General features: G+C 49.2%; 1 protein-coding gene across 2 annotated transcripts in view; it reads right to left on the bottom strand.

Annotated features, from left to right (window-relative positions):
- The window catches only part of SSH2 (slingshot protein phosphatase 2), a 72,066-nt gene extending 50,770 nt beyond the window's left edge, over positions 1-21,296 (bottom strand). The window contains exons 1-2 of one of the 2 annotated variants that reach the window (XM_052688634.1): positions 21,099-21,293; positions 11,659-11,745 (exon numbers count right to left, since the gene is read on the bottom strand). In XM_052688634.1, the coding sequence (XP_052544594.1) occupies positions 11,659-11,670 (12 nt within the window). In that variant the 5' untranslated portion in view covers positions 11,671-11,745; positions 21,099-21,293. Of the gene's footprint in view, positions 1-11,658; positions 11,746-21,098 lie in introns of both variants that reach the window. The other variant, XM_052688632.1, reaches the window with a different exon arrangement.
- Between the last annotated feature and the right edge of the window lie 5,651 nt (positions 21,297-26,947).

The following is a 26,947-nucleotide window of genomic DNA, read 5'->3' as shown; positions in this document are numbered from 1 at the left end:
ATTCTGTGATTCTGTAGCAGGTCTGCATCAGAAGTGGCTGATTGCCTAAAGAGAAGCGTCTGTGGAGGCTGCGACCCACGGCTTGGCTGCAATGACGGGTCACCCCACTAGAGGGAAGGGCAGGACAGGGGACAGGCGGCGGACACACGGACACATGGACACACAGCGGCTGTGCTGGGGCTCCCATGCTACACAGCAGCGGGCACCTCCAGCTTTTACTGCTTCTGGATTCCCAAAGAGAAGGAAGCAAAGCTGGCAAGCGCCAGCAAGCACTCAGAACCTGTGCACTCCTGGGGAAAGCACTGTGAGGAACCTGGGGCAGCAGGGACAGCACTCAGAGATGCAACCCGGGACACCCACACTGTCTGCTCCCACTGCAGCCTTCTGCACCACAGAGCCAGAGCCAGAACCAGGGCCAGGCCAGAGCCAGAACCAGGGCTCCATGCATTCAGCACAGCAAAGGAACCGACCCGGAGCCTCAGGGCAGCCCCAGGCCTCCAGCCCACAGAGCAGAAGTGCGGGCCGGGGGGAAGCGCGTCGCAGAGCGCAGAACTAGGCCACATATTAAATGCCGTTTAAAGTGGAAGATGAAAAAAATTCCATCTCTGCTCTTTTCGGGCCATGTAGGACAGAATATGCAAAACATTCATCCTGTTTGTGCTTTGATCTGCTGCCAACTGTCTGTCATCAAAAGGGCAAGGGAGAGGAGCGACATTTCTGAGCGCTGTTCTGCTCTGTGCAACGGCAGTCGCTCCGTGTCACGCAAGCGGCTCCGCTCCTACCAATCTCCTCCTTGCAGACTGATGCAGTGATAAACAAGATCCAGTTTGCACTCTAATGCACAGGATTGGAGGTGTCTGCCTGTGCTTAACACTGGGAACATCAGAACAGCTTCTTTTGTTCCAAGAGACAAGATTATTAGGGTAACATTCACAGCATTTCTAACCAGGAACACTTCACACAGACTACACCCTGCAAATATGTCCTGCAAGCCTTGAAAGTGATTCCAAAGTAATAATTGCATGTGATTTTGTGCCAACATACCTGACTGTGCAGGCAGTGCCTGGGAAATGCTTCTATTGGGAACAAGCTGCAGCCATCGATACAGAGAGCACTGCCAATATGGACCAGGATGCCAGGTTGTTCCACTCCACGAGCCTCAGCACTGAGCTGACAGCTGCTAAGTACACACTTCAGACATTGAGGAACTTCTCCCCACTTCTCCATTTTCTAAATTTTGCCTGGGTGACACTTTCTGCATGGGCAACTTCATTGCTTTCCAGTGCCTGAGATACTTTTACAGAACCCCCTGCGCAGCAACAAACACCAGCAGCAAGAGATCCTAATTCCTTCCAGGCAGGCAGAAGCAGGAGGTGGATGTGAAGTCATTCTCATTTCACAAAACTGTTAAATTTCAAAGTGAATACTATGCTTTTTAAAATGATCCTTACTTAACCAGCACAGAGGTCTTGTGCAAGAGCAGAAACACAAAAGCTATTACAAAATGCTGTGACAATTTGAGGCCTTTTCACCTCTTAGCAAAGAGTAACTGGCAGCTTCTTACTGAGACAACAGAAACCTAGTTTATGTGAATCCCCCCAAATCCATACCAAGATTCAGATGTGACCGTGCCATCACAGAGGTCTTTTACCTGTCAAGCCAGCATCACGTGAACAACTGCAGACCCAGACTCAAAAGAGGTCTAAAATTAAACAGGCAATCTCCTCGTTCCCTGCCTGCCTGTCCCTGGGCCAGGTCCCATCCAGTTGTTCAAACACACACCAAGTGCTGCTGAGCCTAAAACAACCTTTGCAGGGAAGCATGCAGCTGCACTGGGAAATCAGAGGCTGGGCAGCTGTTGAAGCATGCAAATATTCCTCTCTGTTGCACCCACTGATCTCCCTGTGCATCTCTGCACTACAGCTGCATTTTGCACTGCAAGCTCCTCCATGCAGCACCTCTCCTTAGGTGTCACCAAGTATGAAGCAAGCTTTTCTTCTAGCACAGTCACCAGAGATAAGAGCATTCGTTGCACATGTGGGTTCCTCAAAGCTCAGCTCAACCACTGACACTGACACAGTAACACAGAGCTACTCCATGGTACCCAAGTCTGAGCAGGACTGCCACGAGATGCCCAGAGCTGCACCTGAACAGAGGCCTGGATCATCACACAGAACCCAAGTTCAGCACCTTCCAATATTCAATAGATTTCTACTTGACAGCATGCCCTGTGTAGGGCTGCTCCTGTCAGTGATCTCAAAGCTGGAAGAAAACAAGACACAAACGTCTGAGTCAGATTGCCAATTATCTATTGCATCTTTCTGCAGCAGAGACGTTCATACAGTAGCTTGAGTTGTATCAATCTCTTAAATAAACTGTGTTCACATAAAGCCCACACATGCTGCATTTGCAGTAAGTCTGAAGTGCCAGCAACAACACTGGCTGGTAAAGGGAAACAAGGACTGACTTGAAAACCTGGGCCGAGAAAAGGTTCCCTTTTTGGGGTAGGAAGCTTGAGAATGCACCCAAATTCACCAGCAGGAGTTCCAGGGCAGGATGGGGATGCTGAACTAACACAGCTTCCAGGCTGACTTTGTGTGGGAGCACTCTGCTGTGCTGTACATGGGGATCTGCCCACAGCAACAGTCCATGGGCAGGCAGAGCCCACAGCTGCACCTGCAGAACAGACATCCTGCAGGCTGCAGCCATTTGTGTGAGCTGATAAAAGCAGAGTGGTGCTATAAGGAGATATAAGGAGATATAAGGAGAGTGGAGCCAGGGCTCCCCTCCGCAGGACGGGTCTCAGGGCTGAACAGAAACCAGTGCTCTTCAGAACCCCCCCAGTCTCTGGAGGTTAACCTTAACCACTATTGAAAACGATAAAACTAATTAATGGAGTTCCCTACGCTGCAGAGGAGAAGCTCATAGCCACCTTTTGAAATACTTACATTTGCCATCAAACGCTTTAAAAATAGCAGCTGCTGCCAGGAAGCCTTCGAGTTTGACATAAAAGTGCTTTAGACAGCTGAGCTGAGCAAAGTAGGCCAGGGAAGGGGAGGGGAGAGCTGCACGGTGCTGTGTGTAGCGCTCCTACCTCTCCACAGACACGGGGATGGGGCAGAGCAGCAGCTTTCCCAGCAGTTTCTCCCTCTCCCATCACTATTTGTATGATATGTTTTGAATGAACACCCTTTTCCTCCTCACATTTCTTCCGTGCTTGAGGCCCCACATACGCAGCCGCTCTCTGCAGCCAAGCTTTCATTCAGAGGTTGGCATTCCTTCCAGATTGTTTTCTGTATCACTTTGCTGCATCAGTAATTGGTATATTTAGGTCAAAGACATTGTGCTCTTGCTCCGGAGAAAGAAAAAACAAGTTCCTTATCAGAGCTTCCATCTTTCTGCTGGAGCTCAGGGATTTACACAAACTTCGTCCAGATTGGGCCTCACTAAAAACACAAGAAATAGCGCTCAAACATTTGGACACAAGAAGCTTCCAACTGGTACAAGAGTGAGAATGAGGAACAGCACGACATGGCCGGCCACGCTGCAGCGCGAGCACAGATTAAAAAGGAGATTACTGTCCACTGAATTGCTGCAATGAAATAAGCTCGCCTGATGGGGAGTACAACAGCTTTTGCTTTAATCCCAGAGATGCTCCCAAGGGAAAAAAAAAATGCCACAAACACTTCATATTGACATTAAAAATCGCTGCACCACACAAAGCGGCGTGATGGATGATTTCTCTCTAAGTCGTGGCATGTTGCTTGTCACCATCTAGACAGATACACACACTAAGAAACAAACCTGGCATCTCCCTAACAGATTCCTCTGACTTTCAGGCAGACATCTGACATCATGAGGATTCTCTGTGAAACGTAGGGCTTCCCAGAGCCTTGAAGGTATCCCTTCAGTCTACTTTTAGGCATAGATAACGATAGATAGGCAAAGATAATGAAACGGTCCACCGGACATCCCGAAATCCACAGGTATCCATTTCCACTTACACTGATGGGATGAGTGTGAGAAAACTCACTGACCCCAACAGCTCCAGTTTGCATACCAGGCATTGTTGCTGATGTCAGAGGTATGGTTTGGGTAAGACCAAGTCAAAAACTCACACAGAGGCTGGTAAGTCCCAGGGCAGGGCTTCTGGAGCTGGGCACAGGGACAGCCCACTGCACAGGTTACCACGATGAGAACCCCATCACCAGGCACGCACAAGAGGTGACAATCACAGAGGTGAAGCTGTCCCCAATGGTTAGGAAGGATGGGTGCTCCACCAGCTTCTGGTTTAAGACAAAGCCCAGTTTCTCACTGGAATGGACAAATGTTAAGCGTGCTTTGAGAAAGAAGGAGATATTTGGTTTTCGCTCCTGATGCTGCAGGGCTATTTTAGGAGGAGGAGGAGGGTGGAAGGAAGGGAGGTGCACAGCGAAGGGAAGGGTCTTTGTCTTGCAATCAATCAGCCATCTTCCTGTTAGCAACAACTTCACAAATAAAAGCAAGTTGGGGGTTTTGGTTACACCTAGATGCACACTCTCAGCTCAATTCCTATAGCAGTGATGTACGTGCAGCCATTCTCATGCAGGCACAGCTCAGCTCTGCAGCTGTGACTTTTCCCATGGTCACCATAGGGTCAATGAATAGAGCTAAACGCAAACCTACACCTCGATGCAATGAGCACCATGGAGGAGGTGGTGACACAACCACACTTACAGCAGCAAGTATGATGGCACCTCGTGCAATGGGGGTGGAGGGAAGATGAGAAAGGAAAATGAAGCTGAGGAGTAACAGGAGGCTTTCCAGAGTAGTCAAACATGAGAAGAACTGAGATGCATAATGACCATCCCTCGACTTTTGTTATTTCTCCCAGCCAGCTCCTCCAAAAATCTGTTATTGTTTATTTGGGTATCTGTCCAAACTGCTGTGGGAGGGAAACAAAAAAGGCAATGCTGTCCAGCTCTTAATTCCTGCAGCTATCCAGCGCTCTTCATCTGTTAACGAACCAATGTCCTGTTTCTGTCTCTCCAGAGGCTGAAAGTTGAGAAAAACAGATCTTAATGAGACTCCAGCAAAGCGACCTGGTGCTATTTGTCTTTGGCCAGGATACACTCACCTTTGCTGGTTGATCCAGGCGGGCAGGGCAGCTTGGCCCCACATCTCCCTCCAAAGACCAAGCGCTGGGTAAGTGGCACACAGCTGGCAGCATCGCTCCTCAAATGTAAACCTCTGTGAAACACCACAGTGCCACAAAGGCCAGGCTGTGTCAGAAGCTGGAAGCAGCTGCCCATTCTCCCATCCAAACGTCACAGCCCTACGTGCTGCCCAGAACAGCTTCAAACACACGCGCTGTGCTGAAGGCAGGAGAAGGACATCAGCCTTGGCATGAGGCTGGGCTTGCCTGACCCCTGCAGTTCAACAGATCCGTTAGATTTGTGGCCCTGCAGCACTCAGCTGCGTAATCCCAGCTCCTTTGTGCCATCTGTTGTCCCCTCAGCAGAGCAACCATGCACTCTCCCCAGTAACCAGTGTGCTGATCCCCCCCTTCATCTTCCACCAACCCTGCAGACTACCAGGATCTTCTTCCAGGGGATGCACAACATTATCTGTAGAAAAATATATGGGATGAGAGAAAGCTTCGGAACAAAGGCTGGGGATGCAGGAGGCTGGAAGAGCTGAAACCTACTGAAAGATGTCCTCAGAGCTGTGAGCACCTACACATCTTCTGAGAGCCAGGTTTAAGGTCCCACCTAAGCACTCAGTGCTCTGTTTCTTCCTATAAGGTATCAGTTATGAACAGTTTCCAATTGATACACCAGCCTTTGGAAAAATGCCCTACATGCACACTGTGCTCCTAAGACCACTGCCCCTAATACCTCCATGGCATGCTGCAGGCTGGGGGCTGTACCTCCAGCCCAGAAACTGGCTGCTCTCTGACCACAGGTTGGAAGTCAGTGACTGTTGGCTGCCTTGGGCTCCTTAATCCTTAAATCCCCACACTCTCTTCTTGAGGTTAATCCAGTTAAAACCTTCCCTTCCCTTTGGCCAGTGCCCTGAGTGGCCACCTGAGGAGCAGGGTGTGCTGGGGCTGCTTCCCAAAGGCTGTCCTGCCACGTAACACAGCAAAGGACACATCTGATTGCCTGAAATTAGGAGCAGGTAGGTGGGGGCAAAGTGCTCTTTAGGGATTGGTGAAGTCAGCAGGAATCAATCCAAATCCCTGAGCTGCTTTCTGCCTTAAGATAACAGGAAACAGGTTTATGCTATGCTAGGGTAATGCAATCTTAAACCAGTGTAAGCCCCTGTGAAAATCCCGCTTTGGGAGGAGAGCACAACTTGCCTTTGAGGTCATCTCTAAATAAGACGGCCGTAGGGCATTGCTGGGCTTGGAGTGGCAGAAGGAAACAGCCCCTTCAGAAGCACACTGCCCATGGGCTGCCTGGCTCACCAGGCCATGCACTGCAGCCAGGGCTCACAACATATTTGTGCTCTGGTTCACTCACGAGCAAAAGAAGCACAGGTCTGCTTTTGAGGACTGTTTATCAGCATCATCCTTCAGCCTGGGGCAGCAGGATGGGCAGCCCCAGGCAGGCAGTGAGCAGGGTGCTTGTGGAGATAGCAGGTATGGGCTGGGAGGGGGGTGTGCAAGGCTGAGCCCAGCGCATTCCTAACCACAGATATGGAAAGCCTCTGCTCCCTACTTAAATGCTCGTTCTGAATGGCTGATTAGTCAGAAGAGGAATGTTGCTGCATTCATGGAGGAGCTATTTTAGGATTATATTATGCACTCTGCTTCCATTAATAGATCCATTTATTAACAAAAAAGAAAAAAACACAACAAAAAAAGCCGCTACACCCAGCAATGCATTCACCTCAGCAGACTGCAGGGCTGTGCATACAAACACCCAGAGCACAGCCCAACAAACCACACTTTGCTTCCCAGCTCCAGAGACTGCAACGTCCTCCAAGTCCTGGTGGGATGAGTGGAATCCCCACATGCCCAGCCACAGACCCCAGACCCAACCCCACCAAAGGCTAAGGGGCAGCTCTGACCAAGCAGAGCCATGCAATGCAAGACCATCCAATGCACAGAGTACCAGACGCAAACAGTTTGGCCAAAACAAATCCACAACACAGTAACACCCACCCCCTCCTCTGAAACAACCACACACATTGTTTCTTCAAACAAATAAATCACACTGAAAAACGTGTGGGTGCTGATATCCTGCGGGTCGACATACGTGCAGAGCAACCGTAACTTCTCATCTCGTGCTCACAACCACATCTGTACCACACATGTCAGTCTGGATCAAATAACACCCAGCCCACGTGTGTAAGTGAGGACAGCCCTGCCTCGCTTCTCCCCCAGACACGTAGGGGCTGCAGCCGTGCCTGCAGAAGTTGCACACCGTGACCCATCTATCAGCTGTGACGTCCAGCTTTCCTCTGTCCTCCCCAAACGTGAGCTGCAGCATCAGCATTCCATCACTGCGGTTTCCTAGGAGGGAGCTGTGCAGGAGCTCGAAAGGAAGCAGCAATGCCAGCACTTGGCGAAGCCGTGCAGCCAAGCTGCGTGCCAGCAGCACAAGGGACGGTATTTTAATTTTAAAGGAATCCATAATCTTGAAGGAGGGCAGGTTCAGAATGAGGAGTCAGTTTTCCGGCAGCCCTGCTTTTACTAGCAGATTTGTACAGGCTGTTTTGAAGGCCAAAGCAGTCAAATCCAAAAGGTACACGTATAATAAATCTCATTAAAACCAGAACAGGTCAGTCTTCTGATGAACTTAAGCTGCAGATCCTTCTAATGCGCTTGAGGAGAGCTTGGCTGACCAGCCAAATGAGAAGGGATCCCTCAGCTGACATATCTGCACCTCCTGAGCCAAGTGCAAATACTGCTGGGGCTACGCAGTGCAAGCCGAGGTTTGAACCTTCGGGTTTTTTAATGCAAGCATGAACAGCAAGCTAAATCCTGAAGTGTGAAACAACAAGTACAAGAGAGAGAGCTGAAAACAAGGCGCAGCTTGGAGGAAGGTGCTACAAAAAAAACCCACTGGATTAATCCAAGGGTGCAGGCAATGCAGCGCAGCAGCACACACCAGCAGCACGACTGGAAGCTGGACATAACTTGCTTGGAAATGTCAGACATTGTGGAGGCAGCCCTCAGCCCCCAGCTCCAAACACAGCAGGAACACAGCGCAGCCCGCCCTGGTACAGGCAAACACACGGCTGCAGTCACAGGAGCACATTCTTCAGGGCTCATGAACCATCACATGACAAGCATCACAAAAAGCCAATTTACTAAATGATTTCAACTTGGAAAAATTAAAAATCAAAGCTATTATTATGGAAATCCCTTGGAAGTGCAAGCTGCACACGCACAACAAGGTCAGCTCTGGTGTTACCCAAAACTTTTGTTTTTTAATGTAATTGTATCAGCTTGGAAGCCCCTAATACAGACCTGCAGTTACACAGCTCACAGCCAGCACTCACTGACGACATCCACAATCAGCCTCCCAAGAACAAATGCTTGCAGCGTTTCACTGAGAGTTCAGCTATACTTTTTGTGATCTCTGGAAAGGCAGCTTGTTCATCTGCTACGTAGCATGGAGTGAACTTCTTCTTAACAAGTAAATACATAAGCAAACCCAAGAGGACATGCAATGCATGGTCCTTTCCTTATCCATCAAGGTGCACTGCCAGCTACTCATTGCTTCCAACGCCTACCATATAAAGGAAAATAAAAGCAGAACTGCTTCTCAAGAGGAAGGCACTGTGTTAAGCAACTTCCACACCTGCACTGTCTGTATTGATTTCTGCACCAGGACAAAGGAATGTGTTTTCTGTGTCATAAGAACCATTTCCATTCGAGATCTCAAATCTGTATTTGCATTTTATCTTGACATTGTTATCAGAGATCGGCCCAGTCTGGGGGCAGCGCTCCACATTCAGGGATGCTAAAGGCTTTGGATTGTATAAGAAGGTTACAGCGAGCCACAGGGCCACTATCAAACAGATCGCTGCAGACTCATCCTTGGGATTAAGTCATCTCTATTTACAAGCCCTTATGCGATGATCTGTCTATTACAGCTCGTAAGTACTGCATGAAAGCCTCTTCAAGGCCTCCACCACCATCTGTGAATTACATTATTAACCACGGTATGAACTTCCGAGGAGCATCTGCTTCCCTCCCCACCCCCCTCCTGCGGGCACTGGCAGGGCTCTCTGGGCTGCAGGCAGGCTGGGCCCCTCGCCTGCCCTTGGGCAGCACGGGGTACAGCTCAGCTCTGCACATCCACAGCCCTGTGTGCATTCTGAACAATCCTGGGACACGTGCAGGGCAGGTGTTCCGCTGGGAAAGGCTGACATTCATTTCATTTTGCAGAGACAGCACGGGAAGGATGCTGCTGACGTAGTGCTGCAGAACAGGGGCTCAGGGGCTGAGGCACACCTCTGGGAGGTGACGGAAACAGGCAGCGGCCGTCCAGCCACTGCAGGTAGCTGCTGCTGTAGCTGTCATGCTGGGCGTGAATAAGCGTTCTGTCATCCCAAACCTCCTCCCCGCCGTGGATGTTTCAGGAACTCACTGTGGAAACGGGCCAGCTTCCTGTAATCAGGCAGCAGGAAGGGATCCCACCGCCCCGGGTGGCAGAGCTCAGGGCGAGCACCACGCAGTCCCACGGCTGCTCTGCAGCATCACTCACCCTTACAGGAGCAGCACTCTTCCCGTATCACTTGTTACTGCTTGCTCTTCAAACTGAGCTTTTTTCCCTTGCTCTGCACTTCTTTAAGAGCTTCTCCTCACTTTAGCTTCCTATGCAAAACCTCAGTGTTTTTTCCAACTCAATTCCTGAGCTGGTTACAGATCACAGTCAGGCAACACTGTCTAACAGCCCTGTGAGATACAGTGTCTTCCTCTGTCCTAGCAGCAGTATTTCTTGAAAGAGAAGAGCAGTGTTATGGCCAGCTCAATAAAGACCTCATTCAGCAGGGATCTCCAGAGCAAGCAGTCCTGCAACATGCAATAGCAAGGAGAAAAGACTGAGGGGGGGGAGAAAAAAATGACACTGTTTTGGGGTAAACTCACAGGAACCCTTCTGCTGACATACTGGTTATCTAATTCCCATGCTTAGAAAAATAAATGTTGTCAGGTATGCATTGATATGCTCAGACACCAGCAATTAAGACATACTCCCATCATGACTACAGGTAAATGCTTAATGTGTTGAAGTCTCCCAAACAATGGATAGGTGCATCCAGGATCACTGTCATTCCCATGTGCTGCCTGAACGCTCTGTGCAGGTCGTGAGAGGAAGTCTGCAATTACTGCTGACCTCAAGCTGGAGGAGGTGAGGAAGCTCAGCACATGCAACTTGCCTCCAGGATGGTCGTGCCAGGGTTTAATTTGTTTTTGGTGATGACTGGCTGCTGTAGGCTGCATGGTAGGGCAGATTTCAGCCAAACCACTGCCCAAACTCCTGCAAAGGGACATAGCTGTGTTTTTATGCAGACATTTAAACAAGACAAGAGAGTCATAAGAAAAAAAACAACCCTAAGTCTTACGAGCTGTTTTAGAAGGCTTGCTTAACAGTCCCAAACTCTTATTCCCCTATAACTTTCTGGGAGAGGGAGAAGAAAAGCCAAGCAACTTGGCAAGTCTTACAGCATGTTAGTGTCCATAGGGAGGGCTCTGCCAGCCCAGCTCCCACCGCACAGCAGCAGCAGGGCATCCTACCAAGAGCACCTTGGGGTTACAGCACTAACACTTAAATGACAGCAGCCAGCACTGGAATGAGTTCACATCACTCAAACAGTAAGTGCAGGTGATCATGTAATCAAATTAGCTAATTCTATGTTAAATCAGTGCATTGAATATCACCCAATGAGCTCATTTTTGGAGGCAGTTCAACGCCTCACTTCTAGGACTGATGTCAGAGTCACATGCTTGGAGAGGATCAGCCTGCAGCTGGATATTTTAAAGCCTCCTATGAGGAGTACAGAAAAGTCAGTGCATTTCAGCAGCATCAACTAATGAATTTGTGTTTTATCATAACAATTTAGTCACCAGACCCAGATGTCGACATCCCTGTGGGAATATTGCAGAGGTTCCCCTTCCCTCTGGGCCACTAGATGGAAGACGAAGAGTACAGCAACATCCTTGTTTCAATGGAGAAAGTTGTATTTCAACAGCAAGGAAATCAACAGAAAGATGAGGAAACAGGAAACTCTCGCTGACTCTGAGTGGCTCGTGATAAAGTGATTACTCATTGGCAGACTAAACTCAGAACTGGTACAAATAAATCACAGCAGAGCAAGAGGTGCTGAACATCGGGAGCACAAACACTTCACTCAGTGACATTCGGCCCTACACTCAAACCTCACTCAACTCACAGATCAACAGTGAAGTTGTATTTTAATTGGCCGTGGCAATGTTTGACAGCAGTGGCAAGTGCTCATGCAGTACTGGTGAAGTCTCCCACACTGATATTCACTGCTTGCACTCTTCAACAGCTACAACCAGACCTGCACGACGCAAATAAGCAGTGTCTTCACTGTGCAACTGCATGCGACTTTTTTGGGGGGAAAAAACAATGCTCAAATACAAGTGTTGTGTGCACCAGGGTGCAGAGTGAGTGGTGGGAGTGCTGTCAGAAAGCTTACCTCCACGCCCATTGACTTCAGTGGAAGGCTATATAGGAAAAGCCTCTGAAGACGCAGAGCTCCCTAACCCATGGCGCTGTCCATATGCTATACTCAAGAAAGAGACAAAACAAAAGAAACCACAGAAGTGAAGAAGCATGAAATCATACCCCCCTCTTTGCTTTCCTGAAGGCTCTCGCTGTCCCCATGCCAGCTATCAGACCATACACCCTTCACAGCCCCTCACCGCACTGCCCGAGCCATCCCCGTCCTCAGAGCACAGGATGAGCACGATGCTAAGAACGTGCTCACACTGCTCCCAGGAGACCTGGCATGAAGATGCCTGAAAGCCTCATGCTCTGCTCCACTTAGTCCAGTGACACTAGCTGGGTTAACCGGGGCTGCACGGACACAGCAGCCCTCACGAGCAGCGCCTCACCACACACACAGCAATGCCGGGCATTCTGCTCACACCATGGGAACCCACAGGTGAACAAACATGTTTGGTGAGCAGACTGCAGCTGGGGTCGGGGAAGGTTATGACAAACGACACAAAGCACCATTCCAAAATCACTTCAATTCACTCCCAGAGGCTCATTTGCAGACTGCACTTCTCATCCTGGGCGTCCAGTCAAAGAAAGAAGAGACCAAAGGAAATAACCAGGTCCTCATTTTGCTACTTGTGGTTCACTAGGATATCCTCTCCCATTTCACAAGGTCTATAAATTCGGTACCTTGAGGGTTTAAGCGAGCAGAATGCAGCCTTAATTCCAATCTATCCCATTTTCAGGCACAGAGCCTCACTTTTTCAGAGGTTTGAAGCTATTTGGCAGTTAGATGCAGCCTGGACCAGGCTGTACTTTAATTTTAGACTTAATGTAGCATGTACTCTCAGAAAGGTTTACAATGCAGCCTTTTGTAGTTAACTTGCTCCGAGCTGGGCCACTGCCAAATTGTTATCAATGACATTTTAAAGCAGATGAATGAAGTTCTTATGTATGGTGACAAGCAGAATTGTGATATGGCACATGCACACACTGAAAGAAGAGAGCTTGCTATTAGTTTGTCAGGTTAATAAATAAATAGCGATTTCATGAATCAAACCCCTTTATTAGGAAACAAAAGAACAAAATTAATATTTATAAAGCTTTAGAGCACCCTTTAAAACACGATTATTCCATTTCAGTCAGAGCCACCATCGCGCTTTAAAGACTCTTGGGAGCAGCTTCTCCTCCTGATGCTGTGATGGGGGCAGCGCCAGGGCTGAGGCAGAGAGCAGGGCTGAGCAGTGGTGCTCCAGCACTGAGCTGCAGGGCCTGAGCTGTGCTCAGAGCAGAGGGCTGCACGCTGGCAAAGCTGGCTGCCATCAGAACACAGCTGGAAGATCCCTCCGTGTCCCCTCCCCTGCAGGAAGGCCCTCTGCTCACCCACTGCTGATGCACCTCGAGAGCTTTGGGGCTTTTCAGTGTTTCCCACAGCGCAGGCAAAGCAGGATTCACATCAGAGCGGAGTCCAAGAAGAGTCAAATACGTCCAGGAAGTGCTGTTTCACAGCGACTACACGAAGTTCTGACAACAGACTGCCTCCCCCTCGGGCTATCTTCATACCAACCCTCCTTGGATCCAGACGCTCTCTCCTGAAACCAAACTTCTAAGTTTAAACTTAATGAAATCTCAGCTTGTTTTACTATTTTTAAATGAGCCGCATCTCAAGTTTAAAAACCAAGACATGAACACTTCCTCAAGCTTATTTTAAGTCAAACCATCTTCAGGCCAAATTCTAACCAGACACCAAGCTTTCCCCTCTCCTCAAGAGAACATCAAACTGTACTTCATTCCTTGTAAGAGAGCCAGACAGAAATAACCATCTCATCATCCCCACACACGCACACCTCTCAGTTACACAGAGCTCCCTGCAGACTGGAGCAGTGGCTGGTGTACGTGGAAGAGAAAAATTCCACTTCAAAGAGCAGAAGTGTGGGCTGCAGGAGACTGGCACAGCCGACAGCACACGTTGAGAGCGGGGATCTGCAGAGCATGGGACAAACGCTCGCCCTCCTCTTCCATCCCAGCCGTACTCTAAGTGCTAGCTGATAACGCCTCCCTTGCTGACAGCTTCTATAACAAAGCCCAAATATAGGGAAGGCGTCTCAAAACACGCTGTGCTCGTTGTTTTGCCCCCAGACCTTCTGTTTAAGATGCAGGTGCACAGCGAGGCCAACTGATCTGCACCCCCTCTCTGAGGAGCTTCCCCAGCCAGCAGGCAGCAGCAGCTGACAAGCAGCCAGAGATAACATGAGCACAGATTTCTACGTCCAGACCCAACCCACACCACAGGGGAACCAAACGTCTGCAGATTCATTTAAAAGCTGAAGTTCAGGCTTGAATGTCTTTTCATTGTTGTGAGACCAACCAAAAATATCACCACGAAGGGAGAAACGTCAAAAAGCAGCAGAGAACAGGTTGATTGGTTTCACTTCTCTTTCTGAAGTCCTAAGCTAGCTACCCCACCTAAGCACAACTCAGCTGAAAACAAAAGCAGAGGAAACTCCCCCCAGCAAAACTCGCTGGATGTTACATAAGAAAAAATGCTTGTTTGGGAAATGAATTCAGTCTTTGTCAGCCATGCTGCAATTTTAAAAGGCAAAAGAGAACTCTGTCATTTCTGGGCTCACACTTCAACTAGCTGCCATATTCTTCTTGTCCTGTAACTTTAATACCACTTTTTGAAGCGCTGTGTTTAAATCCAAATCACTGAACAGCAAGCCCAGATCTGCGTCCTTAAATTATTTCATATCATCCAGAAGGGCTGTAGAAAGGAAAACAATCAACAAAAAAGGATTAGAGAAGAAAAAGACTCAATCTCTATTCCAGAAACATGAAAGGGCCAGGAAGAAAATTCAGGCTACCTCCGAAGCTCTCCTTCAGAGAGCACAGCATTTCACATGCACAGCACAAGCCCTAAGCCCTCCCTCTCATCATCACGCTAAAAGGCATAAAGATGAAAAGCCTGGAGTGTTTTTTGTCCTTTTTTTTTCTTAAGGGATCTAATATACACATTTCTCAGATGTTAGCCACTGAAGGTAAACCAAGCCAGCTGAACGAGTCTTAAAAGTTCTCACATTAATGCTAAATGTGATAATTCTGTACATCAAAACAGAAGGGACATGGCAGCAGCCAGCCAGAGTAATTGGACAATTGCATTCCCTTGCAAGAAGACCAGCTTTCCACGTTAAGAATCCATTTCTCAGATATGAAATTCAGTTAAAAATTGAAGATAAAGGTGTCCAGCTCAGTAGCTCTTGCATTTTTGCTAAGGAGGCCTTGAGAGCTAAGAAGTGGAAGCAGTAACCCTCAACAAAAGCCTCCTGCTGCCACTCTCACCCAACTACTTCTTGCGCTTGAGAGAGAAGGTAAACTTGTGCTTGGAGCCCGTCCTGACCTCCTGCTGGGCTGTCCCACTCTAACAACACAAAGCCACTTACAGAAAACGAACAGCAGCAGCTTGCAGATTGTCTCCTAATGAGACAGCATCAACACCAACCACTGCTGCAAGTGTGTTAGAGCCTACTGAGGAGAGACAATGTACGACCCGATGGATCCACAGCATGCAGAAGTTAGCTTGGGGTCTTCTGCCCTACAGATTCTACTTTCACCTCAGAGTGGCTTCTGGCTCACCTCACTGGGCTGTGGGCTGGAGGTGAGCTGTGCAACAAGCAGCCTGCATCACAAATCCCACACTCACTTCCCAGAGATGCACTCCCTGTGTGCTGCCCTCAGGGCAATGGAAAGATCAGGCATCCAAACCGCCTCCTGAGCTCAGCACAGGGACAGGATGATCTGTGATAAAACAGTTATTTCAAAACAGGACAGATTAGACTTCTCGTGAAGTAACCAAAGACATTAGAAAGCTGTGGCTTTAAGTCCCTCCTAATTTCACCCTGAAATGGTCTGCACTGATGCTGTAATTTCTTCACTGAAGTCTCAGCTGAGGAGTTCCGTGGGAGAAGGAGGAGCAAAATACCCAAAAGCAGCGAGCAGGCACAAACAACACATCCCAGCAAGTGCCACAGGCATTTCATTTACCAAGGCCATAAGAAGTTCACGTCACAGGGTATTTGCCAGGAGTTTCATGATTGCTGGCATACACAACAAGGGTGCGTCTCACCATGGAAGCAACAAGCTGCTTAACTGCATGACTCATCCTACAGCAACGTTCTGTGCCTTCTGATCAGCCTGCAGTGAGCAATGCTGATAAGATGCAGACCCAGAGCAATTGCACTTGGGCAAAAAGCTATTGGCACATATGAAGCCTGCCCAAATGATAAAACACACAAGGCACAGATACTGCAGTGTTACACACGTAATAGGTGCAGCATTTTGTAGGTGGTTCTGGGACCTAATGGCTTTGTACAACCCAACTCAGAAAGGCAAATGTGGTTTTAGCCTTCATCAGTTTTTATCCCTTGAAGCAGAACCCTGCAGAGGAACAGCTTCCAGCCAATGTATTAGAAATCCTGTTTCTCTTGTCCAAATTCCCAACTGCTACTAATAGATATCTATTTCTTCCTTTGCTTTCAAGATCCCTTTACACCAACGACACGTGCATTACTCTCATTACCTAATAAATTAGAAGGATATTCAAACTAATCAGAAATGAGGCTCTGGTTAAATTCCCAGGCTGAACTGAACAGCTCAGAGACTCGGTGCAGGCAGCTGACAAGAGCGCTGCCTTCACGTTGCCAGGCCAGCTTACATAAAGCAAGCACCACTCGGAGAAGAAGAGCAGCTCAGTGCATACCTACTGCTAAAAGGACGTGCAGGGGCCAGACAGTGAAAGCTTCGAGTCAACTGAGCTCGAGAAACACGGGAGCATTTCTGAAGCCTGCTGCCCACGACGGCCTCGCAAGGACAGCGAGAGCTGGCAGCACTGCGCTGCACAGAGCTGCCTTACCTCAGCAGGGCCGAGTCACAAAGGTGCTGGGAGGACGTGGTTTGTTGTGACTGCAGATGAAGCCCTGAGCTGCAGGCTGTGAGCAGCCACACAGAGCTGAGCTGCCCATAGGCCATCTTCTGTCTCGGGAAATTCCCCAAGACACAGCAGTTGCAGTGACAGATCTCTCAGGATTTAATTTCAAGGAAGTGGAAATCCTCGGTCAGTGCCCTCTCACACCAAGACACTTCCAGCAGATCCTTGTTTGAATGGCAGCCTTCATTCACACAGCCCTTAAGTAAATGTTTCAGTGGCTCAGAATAACAGCAGATACACACAGCAGCCCAAGCTCTCAGCCTTCCTTGGCTGCTCTGACAGCACGGATCGCAGCAGGCAGACAGCAACTCCTTACAGCATCTCACTTTAAATGAGTTTTTTCCCCCTACACATGAACTCAGTGCAGCTGCAGCTCAAGAGGAGATCAGTGCAGTGCCCGTTTCACTCACTGCTCCCATTTAACTTTGTATTTTGAAAGCTGCAACTTTCCTATCTGGGATGCCACAAGCAGCATCACACCCCAAGGAATAAGAAAAGGCAAAACTGGTACCAAGACAAAACTTCCTTCAACCTGTGAATGACCATCCTGGGGTTATTTCAACACTGAAATAAAGTGAGCAGGCAATAGAGGGGGGCTGACCTGCCCACCACTGCTTCTTTGGGCTGCACTTCACTGGTCATGATAGCAATACTCCAAAGCTGACAACTCGTAATGCCCCAGGAAACAAAGCAGCAAGAGGAGGGCACAGCAGCTGCCAGCTCTGCAAAGAAACCTTACAGTAAACTAGTAGGAGGCACGAGAGAAAAAGGCATTTTATATTCAGTATGTCCTTTAAGTCAGTAAGTTCTCATTAGCAAAACTATAAAACATCAGTTGGTGAAAAATAGCGAGTAAGAGATGGGAGCATCTTTAAAGAAGGCACTGCTGGGCCTACTAAATGTTTCAAAGGAGAGCACTGCTCCCTTAGCCAGCCTGCAGTCCCCTCCATGACATTATACAAGCAGAGCTATCAAGATCTTAACTAATTTAAATGGGACTTCCGTGTCAGAGGAAGATTTGTCAATGACCCAACTCCAATTGCCACGCTGTTTAATAGTAATTGCAGCGCCAGAGGTGGAGAAATGTTATATTTAGCTGAAGCATAAATAAGCAGGAAAATATTTCCTGTGTGCTCCAGCAGCAAAACACGACAGAGACCCTCAGACACATGTGCAGGGCTGTGCTTCCTGCAGGCTGCTCCCCTGGGATGGAGGAGGGGAAGTCAAACGGTTTATGTTCTCATTTGCTTTAAACTTACTTATTTTTTAAACTGTGCATTTTAGAACAATCTATGCAGAACATCCTCTCTTTCTGGGTCAGTCTCTCCCTTCCAACACAGCATATTGTGTCCCTGAGGGTAGGGAAGACAGCGAGCAGTGAGAGCAGCAAGGGCCAGATTGCCTGCCCAGCTTCTTCCCTTCAGAGCAGATAAGCGTTAGGCCGAGGAACGCCAGCACTTAAAAGGAATCGCAGCTTTTGTTCTGCAGAACCATGCATAAGAATAATTTAAAAGCACAAGTTTCAATATATTATATCCCAACACACATAATTACCAGAAGTCTACAAAGAGCCTGAGAGCTGCTGGCATCACAGGACGGCACAGATGTGATGCTGGCCTGCTGGATGGGGAACCCAACAACCTGCAGGGCCTCAGACAGCAGCACTCGCAGCACTGGGAGGCATGCAGTGCATAGCAGCTCCTCTCTGCTGCACCACACTGCCTGCACGCAGCCTGCCCTGGGCATGGCACTGTGGCTGCTGCGTCCGTGCTTCACTATGGAGTGAGCAATGGAGGCAGCCCAGGTTTGTGCTTCACTATGGAGTGAGCAATGGAGGCAGCCCAGGTTTGTGCTTCACTATGGAGTGAGCAATGGAGGCAGCCCAGGTCTGTGCTTCACTATGGAGTGAGCAATGGAGGCAGCCCAGGTTTGTCAGAGTAGAACTTGTGCAGTTCCACAGGAACAGAGAGCTCATTGCTTAGAGATACCAGCGGCTCAATTAACTTCAGTATTTGTTTACAGGCCAGTTTAACAGCTGTCTTGAACAACAATGCAGCCCAAGCAAAGTCGCTTATTCCCTTTCAAAATGCTAGTTTTTGTTTAAACAAAGAAAACACATTTCCCTGCTTTCCCCACTCGGATGGGACAGGGTTTCTTCACCTCACTCCAGCAGAGCTCTGACAGCAAACCTGAGCAGCAGCTGTGGGCAAAGTGTTTCATCCCATTGCTTTTGCTCACGAGGCCGCTGTGCCCGCTGCTACATCCTGCTATCAAGGACAATTTCTCCACCTGGACACACATCCTTCTTCTGAAGGGACCAAACACCACTGCACACACAGGAGAAAGACAAATCTGACTTGGCAGCACAAACGAAGGCCCAAGGCCCCTCTCCAACGCCTGGCACCTGCACTTTCCTGCAGCCCTGCCCTCCGACACCAGCCTGAAGCGAAACCTCCTGAGATGCTCTATGGCAATGAGAACAGGATAAAGGCCTATAAATAAAAGCCATCCGATTCAGATCAGCTATTCCCCTGAATCCATAAGAGCCAATTATAACTGTTTATAGGGCATGCTTAATGCAAGAAATCAGTTTAAGGACATCAGTTTCACCCTTTCTCCTTGTCTGAGAATCTTACCTCTAAAGGGGGGAAAAAATATTCAAACTATTTAAAAGAGAATTCATTTCTGTCCTCAAAATTCTTAGCAACCCGGGTACTGAACCAGACACAGCCATACATACAAGCTTACTTTCTTTTTTCCTGCCCACAATTTGACCAGTAAATCCCAGCAGTTATCAGGCAATCTTCCTTCAGATACAGCAGGGGCTCAGGCAGCAAGATAGAGCCTTACACCTCTCCCAGAAATCACTGAGCAAGATGAACTCCTTTTCAAAAAGGAAACTTTGAGATGCAGTTATCTGCCCACACTGAAGCTATCTCAAAGAGTTTACAACAGATAGGCTGAAATAACTTCATGTAATACTGAAAGATTCAAGGCCCCATAATGACAACCATCCATAAGAAGGCAGGCTTGCAGGAGCACAGCCTTCAGGACGACTCAAAAGGTGCCTGCCCTGTTCACCAGGCCTTGGCAGCCTCAGAAGGAAACGATGAAACACCTGAAACGATGCTGGAAGCTTCCATTATGAAGAAACAACTCAGAGATGAAGGGAAACGACACACAAGTTGAACAAAATGCTGACAGAAGGATGAAGAACCAACCAACTCCAGGGCTAAAAGGGCAGGCCAACCCCAGAACGTGGTGAGGAAGCTGCCACAGGAAATGCATAGTTGAAAAGTATGCTTGACAGCAGTTAAGGACAGAACGTGAGGAGCATCGTTTCCACTTCAAACCGCGAGAAAAGACTGAGAAAGAAGAAGAAATTATGAGAAGCAGAACCAGATTAGGAGCACAGTCCCACACTTGTGTTTGTATGGGCACAAAAAGCAGCGGTACAGATTGCAGCTGAGTGCTGAGAGATGGAGGGAAGAGCACAGAGACACAGAGAGAAGCATCCTGTGGATGTGTCAGACCTGAAGGGAGCAGCTTATGTACCTAAGAACTGTGCAGAGCTCAAGCATTGGTGTGGGTATCAAACGAAGAATAGAAATGTTTTCTTATCACACTGAGTGATCCCCATCTAAAGAAGCCAGGTAACCAGGTTAGAAAAGAGCCTGGCTGTTCCAGGTGGGAAAACCTTACAGAATACAGCTAATTGCTCACCTGTATCAAATACTTAACAAAGGAAGGGATTGCACATCCAAGTCAGGAGGATGCCAAGAGGGACCTACTTCTGCCATGAGAGCTCTTATATGCGAGAAACTCGTGGGGAAAGGAGGGCTGGGGAGGTAAGGCAGGCAGAAGGGGAAGTAATGCAATGCATTAATATTGATGGCGAAGAAACACAGGTAGGAATTAAACGCATCGCTAAATAAACAGATCTTATGGGAGACACGGAGTGATAAAGAGAAACCAAAGCAGCCGACCGAGCGGTCCTGCCGCCCCCAGCCACGGGAGCGATGGGGATTTCAAGCCCCGGCCCACAGCGTTACAAAGCCCGTAACAGCACAAGCCGCGCGTTCCCGGAGGGCCGCTCGGTGCGGACACCCGGCGTGCCGCCGGATGGATCGGCTCGGCGCGCCCTGCCCGCTCCCACCGCGAACGCGGAATCCACCCGGCTGCGCTGCGGAGCCGCGGGCGGGGCAGGGAATCCCGCTCCCCGCAGCCCGAGGGCTCCCCGCGGCCCGCCGAGGTGCCGCCCCGGCTCTGCCCGGCTCTGCCCCGCCTGGCCCCGCGCTTCGTACGGCGCTGCTCGGCGGGGCCGCGGGTCGGGGCGCGCGATCCGCCCGGCGCATGCGCAGTTCCGCGCGCCGGACCCCCAACGGCTACCACAGAGCGCCGCGCTCCCCTCGGCGCAGGGCGGGCGGACTCACCGAGGCGCAGGGGCTGGAGGTGGCGCTGGGGGTAGGCGAGCGCTGCACCGTGACCAGAGCCATCGAGGAGCGGCGGCGGAGCCACCCGTCCGGCCGGCGGGGGCCTTACTCCATGGCGGGCGGGGAGGAGGAGGGCGGGGGGAGCGGAGGTGGCGCGGCGCCGGCCGCAGGGGGCAGCAGCTCCACGCGCGCCGACGGCCGCTCGCCGACTGAGGCGCGCTGGGGCCGGGCCGGCCGGGCACAATGAGGCGGCACGGCGCATGCGCGAGCTGTCAGCGCGGCGCCGCCTCTGGGGGCGGTTAACCCTTGCGGTGCTGGCGTGCGTGAGGGAGCGTGTGCCGGCACCGCCTGGGGCGGAGTGCACTTTGAGCACTGAAAACGGCTTGTAATTCTTCTTTATAATTTAGTGTCCAAGCAAAAAGCTCGTCTGATAAGTACACGTGACATCTGAAGCATTAAAGTATGCCCAGAGCGCAATATTACCGGGCAGTTTGGGGTCTGAGACAAAGGCGCGATGCTTTCAAGCCCAGGGGAGCCCACATCGCCCCTAAGTGCCCTGAGAGCAGGTGGCAGCGAGCTGGGGTCGGCTGTGCTCCCAGCAGCAGCACGAGAGGGGATGGCCTTAAGCTGGGATGGAGCGTCATGGGGAGCTGGGGTGGGGGATCTCGGTCCTTGGAGCGCTGAGGAGCCGTGGGGATGTGGCACTGAGGGCAGAGGGCATGGTGGGGTAGGGTGGGGATCTGAGAGCTCCTTTCCAACCGGAACGGCTCTGTGATTTGACGCGGGCTCTCAGCCTCGTGCTCCCAGCCCGCCAGCTGCCTTGCATCTGATGGGAGCTCTGCGCCCGGCCAGCACGAGCCATTCTAAGCACGGGACAGCATAGGCTCTCCTTTACCCGACCGTATATTTAAATCCCATCCAACATTCTGAGCACTTGGTTCATAGCGTTTGCATCTTGGAAGGGCTGTCAGGGTTCAAATAGCCCCATACATCCAAACAGCGTCAGGGGGTCCCGCTCCGCAGCGCCCCGCAGTCAGGCTCGGCCGGGCCGCCTGGCGCCCCCTGGCGGCTGGGCGGTGCTGCGGCGGAGCTGCGCTCCCGAGGGGGGAGGCACAGCCAGGTGGGCTGCTGGGAGAAATTCCAGTTTTAGTTTCAACAGCACTTCTTTCGCATCAGTAGTTGCTACTTCCCCCTGGAATTATCTCCATAAAATATGCTTCTGTGACCGTATTAATGTAATACAGTCATATAATTTTTATTTCGTTCTCACCCAGTTCAGGAAGGAGCAGAAGTGAAACATGTAATGGATCAGCAATGTAGCAGAGCATATGGGATCCCTTTTGTTCCCAGTAACTCTAAAGATCATTTAGATTTGCTGCTATATATGCTTACTCACATATGATGTTTGTTATCCGCGTTATTTTTTCTCCCTGATTTGTTCCCTGTGAAACAGAAGTACATCATCCTATGGGAAAACACTTCTTCCTTTCAGCTAAAAATGACCCTGCAGGGCCCTTTGCAGGCAGTATTGGGAAGGTGAGAAGCACAGACAGCAGTGCTCAGTGGTTTGTTCTGTGCAGGAAGCTGAGCAGAAGATTCCTTGCCATGCATGTGCCAGGCCACGCTGCTGCAAAGCCTTTGCTGTCCTTTGCAGCAGGGGCAGGACTCACAGCTGAGGGTGGGGAAGGTCTGCTCTGTCATATGACAACATAGCTCTGCTTCAAGGCGTGCATCTTCTGTTCTGTGCAGGTTTGGCCGAGTGCAGGGGCTGCTGTTTCATTCCTCATTTTGAGAAATAGGTGAGGATTACTATCAAGAAATAACTATTTAAACCAGCTTCCAAAATAGACTTTTGTGTAATATTCAGATATGGGGAGTTGGATTCGATGATCTCTAGAGGTCCCTTCCAACCCATACAATTCCGTGCTGTGATCATACAGCTCTTGCAGGTATCTGAACAGTGAACAGCTTATAAATGCATCCACCACAATGGAGCTACCATCTACAGTTAGCTAAAGGTCAAACGTATCAGTTATTAGCTGCAGTAATCACAGTTGGCAATGCTTTTTTGAGCCATTAGCAAGGTGTAATTTGCATGTGCTTTTCAGCAGCAGCATTTAGATGTGAAGGAGGCTGCTCCAAGCAGATGGATTCCAACTGAACAGAGCCATGGCAGGGCACAGCAGGGCTGTGCAGGCAGGAGGATGGGAGCTGTGGCCATGCTGTGCCCTGTGCTGAAAGCATGGTGCTCAGTGCCTGGGCTCACAGCCCCGTGCATCCTCTGAGGGATGTGGGGCTGTAGGTGGGCTTCTGGAATTGCCTGCTTTCTTCAACATGCTGTGAGCATTTCCCTGCCCAACGTGACTTACTGTTATTGAGTGATGGGGCTTTCATTGCTCAATCTTGGCATCAGCTGCACGAGGCAACAGAATGCTTCCAAAATGCGTATCTTAAACAGAAAAACAAAACAAAACAAAAAGATAGAAGCAGCAATTCCAGCGAAACATCTGTGATGACATATTCAGCCCATTATTTTGTCAACAGTGCAAGTATTTGATGGCATAATAAAAGGATACACTTTGCTTAGCGAAAACATTGTCAGATAGCAGCCAAGTTAAATAGGGGGCAATTAAAAGTTTGCTTAACCCACGGGATCCCACTTGCAGAAACACACGGAGCCTTTGGGATCCCACCTTCCGTTTGCATTTGCAAGCTCTTGTTTGGGGGTTAAAAAAGCTTTAAGAAAAGAGAGCATTTTTTTCATTGATCTTTCATAGAAAAAAAAAAGTAGATGTGTAAGTTGATTGTAATAGCAACAACTTGTGAACTGCAAAGGGGAGTTCATCGTGCTGCTCTTTGTCTCTCTCAGATTCTCACATCTGTTTTCCTTGCAAGGGACTTTTGACAGCGCTGGACTTAACAGACCTTGAATGTGAAGGTAAACCTGTCACCGGGCACCTGTGGATTCTCCTTCTGACTGTTTGTGCTCACAGTGCTGTCTGTTGCTATTCAGAGCCCTGTTTTGTTTTCAGCTGTGTCACAGCAAGGCTCTAAGTTCAGCACAGGAGTTGTCAGTTGGCCTGCCAAAGCCAAAAGACAGCCTGCAGCAATTCCGAGTGGTGGGTGAGACGTAGCAACCCTTGGGATCATTGCTTAGCAACTGCAAACACACCGAGGAGTAAACCTCACTGCCCGGATCTGCAGCAGGCCTGAGAAGTCCCTATTTCACCTTGAGATCTCTCATGCTTGAGAACTGATGGGCATCTATTCAATTCCTGTTCGCTTGCAAAGCCACTCTGAAAGCAGGAAGAATAAAGTCTGATTTGATACCTGCTCGAAAGGTAAGGGAAAGAGTTCTGTAGAGCTTCAGAAAAGAAAAGAGAAAAAGAAAGCCTTTGTTTCATGATCAGATATGAAAAGGGTAAGAGGGTGTTGGGCTCCTTGTGATGGGTGAGTGCATGGAGCACTTTAGCAAAAGGCAAAGCTATTGCTGAGCATCAGAGATTGGACTGATTTTGAAAGGGCTTCTGCAACCCAAACATCTCCAAAATATTTACCTGCACAAACTTTAGCCCTTCCTGGCCCTCCTGGTATCCCACTGCTCAGAATGCCCTCGCAGAGGAACAGCAGAGCCATAAACGCCTGATTTATGAGCAGGTTTGGGTTTTGCACAGAAGATGGAGAGGTGGTCGTTTTGTGCCTGCAGGGTTTGCAGCAGGAACACTTCTCTCCCAGCCAAGGAGCTGGGAAGTGGCATCCTACTAAATAATGAAACGCTTATCTTGCCTTCAGCTTGAACAAAGGCTTGCAGGAAACTTTATATCACATTTCAAATGTCCCATGTGTTCCTAAACCTGCTCTGTGAGCACTGTTCTTACACTATTTGGACTGTCAAGCCTCCACTTAGAAACATCATAGCATTTGAGAGCTCTGTGTCTGATGGGCCAAACTCTCAGTGCAAATGTAACTGATGTGAATCAGCGTTGAAGTTTATCAGCTGATAACTCCTTCCACAAGCAGGAGTTTATCTCTGTAATCACTGAGCAGCTCCAAGTTTTAGGGATTGATCCTGGCACCCTTCTGTCATTTATTTGGAAGTCCATGCTGTGCGTGCGCTCTTCCATCCCTTCACTGCTTGATTTGTCTGCTCTGCCCTACAGCCATCAGCGTGGCCCCGTGTGCCCTGTTCCTCTCTTGGGGTTGTGCCAATGCTGTGGGACTGAGAAAAAACAGCTGCACTTCGCTTCTTCTGTTGTTCAGAGACGCGGAGGCACTTCATAAACATTTACTAACCCACAGAATCATCCTAACAAATAGTTGAGGGCAATGTAGGGAATACATTTGTCATCGCTGAGAACGAGGCACCCCCTACAGCAGAGCGCGTTTGCTGTTACAACATTGTGCAGAATCTGAGGAGCAGTTTCGTAAATGATGTCAAAAAAGAGCTGCAAGAACAGTTTATTTTGGCACGACAAAACCAGTGGATTTGGAATGTGAGCAGAACATTTGGTTAACACCCTGCTTTGAAGCAGGAGGAGTCTGGTTTCACAGCTCATTGAGAGAAACCCACCTAAGCCAGGAATGATTTGACAGGGTTGACAGGTTTCCTTTGCTGCCCTTATAAATCTGCACTCCCTCTACACTTGGTACCCTTTGGTGGCAAAAACAGCTGCCATTCTCCCAGCACTGTGTATCAGGCAGGCAGCCCAACCATAAATCCATGCCACTCCCCAGCAGGTAATCAGCATTGCAAACAAATTACCAGGAGATGCCACCGAGCTCATCTAGAACCAGTCATAGAAATGTAATGCTGTAAAGCATCCTACCTACCCCAGCAATATTTGGCTTCAGATGGTGGTTATGAGCCAGGAGGTCAAACTGTTAGCAATTATGTTTGGGTGCCAGGAGGGCTGTAGATCACATTTATGCGTTTCCTGGAAGGTTGAACGCTCTTCAGAAAACAGCTACAAATGCTTAAATACATAGAGCAAAACTGAGCAAAAGCAGTGGTATTTTTATGGATACTGAAAGGCCTCTGTGAAAAAGGAATATTGTGGCAGCAAGTTCAGAGCAGGGTTTCGTCTTTAGTTTGGAAGGCTGTCAGTTTGGCTGTCTGTCAGTGTCAGTTTGGCTGTCTGTCCGTGTCACCCTGCCCTTGCTGTTGCTGAACACTGAGGTGGCTGGTTGTTTTTTTGTTTTGCTGGTGGTTTTTCATGCTGTAAATCATGTGGGGAGGCCCCACCGTGCTCCATTCCATTTATGTGAGCCCCGCTGCAGATGCAGCCCGTTGTGTTTGGAGACACACAGCAGTCGTTTCCAAACTGTGCCCCGTGAGCAGCTCAGTTCCTTCCTGGTATTTCGCAGCATGAATGGTCTGAGAAAAAAGTGATGGAGTTGGGAAACTGTGGCACAAAATGTCTGCAATTGTATAGATCTGCCTTTTACAAAACAGCCACAAGCTGAAGTGCTTGTGAAGAGCCTCATTGCGCTCTGGGTTCCCTTTCTCAAAACATCCAGTAGAAAAAAAGCTGCAGAAGTTGCCATCAAGGGGGAATCCACTGGTTAGAATGGGGAGAGACTTCAGAGCAACGTCCAGCCCTTGGTTTCTGACTCCCCAAGTGAACTGGAATTAATTTCTTCCCTCTTGTGTCTCAGTTTCTTCTCCTATAAAAGAGGAACGGTTATGTAGCTGCTCTGTCTCCAAGGGCTGTTGTGATACATAATTAATCTTTATAAATCATTCACTAATCTTTGAAGTAAAGGGGTCGTATTTAAGAGTACAAAGGAGCATAAGAGAACAGAAAAGGCACGTAGGAGCAGAGTGTTGGTTAATAAAGCTGTAGGTTTTC

This window comes from Tympanuchus pallidicinctus, unplaced genomic scaffold, assembly GCF_026119805.1.
Source record: "Tympanuchus pallidicinctus isolate F22 unplaced genomic scaffold, pur_lepc_1.0 scaffold24, whole genome shotgun sequence".
NCBI lineage: Eukaryota > Metazoa > Chordata > Aves > Galliformes > Phasianidae > Tympanuchus > Tympanuchus pallidicinctus.
The sequence above is the reverse complement of the archived record's forward strand: the minus strand, read 5'-3'. Positions and strand labels throughout refer to the sequence as shown.